At 39.9% G+C, this 4,883-nt stretch overlaps 1 protein-coding gene across 1 annotated transcript in view; it reads left to right on the forward strand.

Moving 5' to 3' along the window:
• Nucleotides 1-52: 52 nt before the first annotated feature.
• The window catches only part of LOC108560580 (protein sidekick), a gene marked incomplete at its 5' end in the record, with an annotated part of 9,837 nt that continues 5,006 nt past the window's right edge, over nucleotides 53-4,883 (forward strand). The window contains 5 exon segments of the mRNA XM_017918200.1: nucleotides 53-354; nucleotides 1,788-1,973; nucleotides 3,420-4,052; nucleotides 4,132-4,793; nucleotides 4,848-4,883. The exon segment at nucleotides 4,848-4,883 is cut by the window's right edge and continues 157 nt beyond it. Coding sequence (XP_017773689.1) covers nucleotides 53-354; nucleotides 1,788-1,973; nucleotides 3,420-4,052; nucleotides 4,132-4,793; nucleotides 4,848-4,883 — 1,819 coding nt within the window.

Raw genomic sequence — 4,883 nt, forward strand, 5'->3', positions numbered from 1 at the left:
GAAATGTCCTTGTTAAGTATCTTGGATTAATCCATTATTTTTTGTTTTACAGATTGATAAATCCCAATACGAGTTCGAGGATCAACATCCAAAGCGATGGTACTCTGGAGATACAGGCTGTACGAGCTGCGGACGTCGGTCAGTACTCTTGCGCGGTGACTTCGGCAGGTGGTGACGAGACGAGAACCGCACGTCTCGGCGTCATCGAGTTGCCGTTCGCTCCGTTGAACGTGAAGGCGGCGCGCCTCGACACCGCCACCCACAGAGCCGTCAACGTCTCCTGGACACCAGGTTTCGATGGCAACGATCCCATCAAGCAGTACATCATCCAGAAGCGCGAAGTGCCGGAGCTGGGTAAGTCCGACGAATCCGTCGCCACCAACCGACCTCTTATTGCATGAGCATGTAAATGTTGTAAATAAATACTGTCTTGGGTTGTCATAGCAACCGAGCAAACATTTTCGGCAAATTAAAAGCAAAGAAAAAAAAAAAGAACAATGATAAATTTGCTTGGATATCTATAGGTTTTTTTTTTTATTTCATTATTATATAATTCGTTATTTGAGCCGTTCATTTTGAAAGTGACTTAAGTCCATTTATCTTTAATTTGAAATACTTAATACTTTTGCGTTTTTACAAAATTAAAAATATACGTAAGATATATTGGTTGACTTGCAATGTTAAATCGCATTTAAGGGATTTAATTTTATACATCCCATTAAAAAGTCGCTATTATTAAGTGTATAATATGACCTTGCTTACCTTAAAAGGACTTAGGCCACTTTGAAAATAAAAATTTGTTTTGTTACAAAAAGTGAAAGAGCTTAAGTCCGTTACATATAGCTTAAAAAATAGAAAAAAAAAACATTTAAATCATATTTTTAGATAACAGAAATAAATTTAGTAACAAGTTATTCGTTAACATTCTCAGTATGCGGGAGTGATTTGAAGTAGTTATGGTGGTATATACCGCAATAAGTCCATCAAGTGACGGTATTTTAATGCTTCTTATACTTTTATATACCGATGGCAATACAATATTCCCAATTTTTTTAGGTCTGCCCCGACGTGGCAATAAATCAAGAATTTTAAATTCTGCGTTCTCATCCATGGTTGTTTTGTATAAAATTTTATATGGTTCATTTCTTAAAAATCGCATCCAGCATATTTGAAGCCAGTTTATTTTTTCTCCGTTGGTATTTTGGATCTTTTGTAAACTGCTTCTTCCAAGAGTCTTGTTGATATAAAATCCTCTTGTTTCATTTCATTTAGTATGAAAGTATTACCTTTTCTACATTTTTTAATTATATTATAATAATCTTGTGGCACATACAATAACTGATTTCTTTTTAACGACATTTCTATAACTGCTTTCAACATTTTGGCATCGTCAATAAAAAGTGGGACTTAGGTCACTTTCAAAATTAGGATTGTCAGTATTTATATTATTTTGAAAATGTACGTGATATAAAATTTTCAACTGTACTAAGTATATTTCAATACCGATTTTTTTTTTTTTGACAGTTCAGCATAAATTATAAATGTCACAAGTGCCAACTTGATAAAAGATGAAAATGGACTTAAGAAACTTTCAAAATAAACGGCTCATTTATTTCTATATATTTTTGGTTCTTTGTTACACCTCACTTTTTTTTTTCTGTCTTTCTATGTTTTTTATTTTTATTTATAACATTTGTGTTTGTGCATGGTTTCGATGATTCGTTGGGTCCCGGTCGAAGAAATCTTGCCGGCAGGTGTTTATTGCACTACAGTTCCGCCTATTTCAGGTCCCATCCCGGATCCGCTGCTCAATTGGGCGACTGAGATCAGCAACGTCTCCTCCGATCAGAGATGGGTGTTGCTCACCAATCTGAAGGCGGCCGCCGCCTACCAGTTCCGTGTGAGCGCCGTCAACAGCGTCGGCGAGGGAAGTCCCTCTGAACCCAGCAACGAAGTCATGCTGCCGCAAGAAGGTAATTTCACTAAAATTTGCCATTCAAATTTCGCGCCTAATTGATGGGTTGACCGCCACCCTCACGTGCGATGTTGGGTGGTTGCACAACCTACTCTCCCATGGACGCTCGTCGATTCATGGGTACCTAAATATTGACCATTCTGCTACGCCCCGAACGGCTTCATCCACGAATTTCAGACACGTTACGTTTTTTTGTTCTTTATATTCATACATTTTAACATCATCCATCATTAACATCGAAAACTGGTTTTAACAAAAGATCTAAACAAATCGTTTGTTTGACAATTCTTATTTTGTATATTTATTAAATTAACAAAATTCTGGTGCATTTAACACACACACAAAAATAATTTGAAAACGTTATGCATATAAATACTAACATTCTTTAACCGTTTCGTATTTGTTTAAACAATTATGAACATTTGGTTGCATATAAATTGTAATGATTTTCTCTAAACTTTCAATACATTTAAACGTTGCTCCGTGCCGTACATTTGTAACTTTGTGTGCGCTGCGATTGATGAAATCGGAAAATCGTGAAATTAATCTTGGCGTTTTCCCCACTTTTTCTTTCTGTGTTTTTCCTCTTGCTAAATTATGGACGGACCATCTCCAAGATAAAATGCCTTTTTATGAGACTCCTCTCCTTTTTTTTTTCTGTTTCGCTCCGGTCTTTTCATCTCATCTCTTAGCGTATAAACATTGACCATTTCTTTCACTTGATTTTCTTTCGATCCACGTCTGTTTTCTTGTCTAGTCTTTGCCCTTGAGATTAAAATCGTTTCATAAAGATCGCATCAAATGGACGTATTACACGAAATGGACTAAATTTGAATATAAATTCATTGGTTGTTTTCCCGGCGCATCCACCAAATTCTTTTTTATAATTATGTTTTCTATAAAGTATGCAAAACAATTACATTTACAAGCATGCAACTTAAAGATCATACAATAGGTAACCCTTTAACACAGTGCATTTTGTTTCTTTAAGTTTATTAATAATATCCTTTGCAAATACCCAAGTAGTTCAAAATGCAAACCATTTTTCATTAATAAATATCGTAAATATGATCAAAATAACAACAATTTAACTAATGTAAACATAATTTAAAAGAAAAGCTTAATGACAACAGTAAATTGTTTTGTTCTGTTTCTTGTTTAAACCACGCGCAGGAAGCTTAAAGAATTTTGTCGCAAAAGGTTGGCAAATTTAAAACTTTCATCCTTTATTCCATACTTTACTTATTTTTGTTTTCGTTTTGATTTACTTTCGTATCGCATCTTTCATTTGTGACGTTGACGTTTTTTTTTCTTCTGTTGTTTTGTTGCATTTCATTTTGTTTTAATTGTTGGCGCATGCATTTGTTCTCGTTTGGTTGTTTTGTTAATTTGTTGTTGGTTGGTAACGTTGTTATTTTTTGTTTTGTTGTTGTTGTTATCGTAGCGCCGTCGGGTCCTCCGGTAGGTTTCGTGGGGTCCGCGCGAAGCTCTTCGGAAATCATCACGCAGTGGCAGCCGCCGTTGGAGGAGCATCGCAACGGGCAGATCCTCGGTTACATCATCCGCTACAGACTGTTCGGGTACAATCACAGTCCGTGGACGACGAGGAACATCACCAACGAGGCGCAGAGGAACTTCCTCATTCTGGATCTGATCACGTGGAAGGATTACGTGGTGAAGATAGCCGCGTACAATAATAAAGGTATCGGCAAGTTCACCGACGAGGCTAAGATCAAGACGAAAGAGGGCGTTCCGGAGGCTCCGCCGGTGGTGGAGCGCGTCGATTCGCTGAACTCGACGGCGGTGGAGATCTGCTGGAAGCCGCCAGATCCGCAGAAGATCAACGGTATCAATCAAGGTTACAAGTTGCAAGCCTGGAAATGGAGCGATCAGCGCGGCAACATCGAAGCCAAAGTGATGACAGTTCATCCGAATCTTCTGGATCCTTTGGCCAAGCAGAAGGCCATCATGAACGGACTGGAGAAGTTCAGCGAATACAACATTACAGTTCTCTGCTTCACGGATCCAGGGGATGGCGAAATCAGCGATTTCGTCCACGTAAAAACCACAGAAGATGGTAAGTGTTTTTAAACAACTCTACGCGCGCCATCTAGTTAATACACGAGAACTAAAATTTTAAACTAATTTTTTTACAGTTCCAGATGAAATATCGAATCTGCAATTCGACGAGGTCAGCGATCGCGCCGTGAAAGTGTTGTGGTCACCTCCGAAGAGCATCAACGGCATCCTCACCGGTTACCAAATCAAATACGAAGTGAAGGACAACCCGGAGACGATGAAATATCGTAATTTATCTGCGAACGTGACCAGTCTGAAGATATTCGAGCTTCAGGCGACGACGCACTACCGTTTCGAGGTGACCGCGTGGACTGCTAAAGGTGCAGGTCCTGCGAAGATCGCCATCATCCAATCCGGGGTGGAACCGGTGCTTCCGCATCCTCCATCCAAATTGGCGCTTTCGAACATAGAGGCCTTCTCCGTCGTTCTGCAATTCACGCCCGGTTTCGATGGGAACTCTTCGATCACCAGGTGGACCGTTGAGGCGCAGACGGCGCGCAATGTCACCTGGTTCCAGGTGTTCCACAAGAGCGATCCGGATGCCACCACTATAACCGTAACGAATTTGTCTCCGTTCACCATCTACAGGTTGAGGTTGATTGCTAATAACGTTGTTGGGGCGAGCGCTCCGAGCGAACCCAGCAAGGAGTTCCAGACCATACAGGCTCCACCTTCGCATCCGCCGAAGAACGTCACCGTCAGGGCCAGGAGCGCGACGGAACTAAGAGTCAGATGGATTGTAAGTTACATAATTTAAGTTTGATTTCTTGCTTACGTTACATCTTCATTACAGCCGTTGCAACAGAAGGAATGGTATGGAAACGCTCGC

This window comes from Nicrophorus vespilloides, unplaced genomic scaffold (genome assembly GCF_001412225.1).
Source record: "Nicrophorus vespilloides isolate i.1.1-1 unplaced genomic scaffold, Nicve_v1.0, whole genome shotgun sequence".
NCBI lineage: Eukaryota > Metazoa > Arthropoda > Insecta > Coleoptera > Silphidae > Nicrophorus > Nicrophorus vespilloides.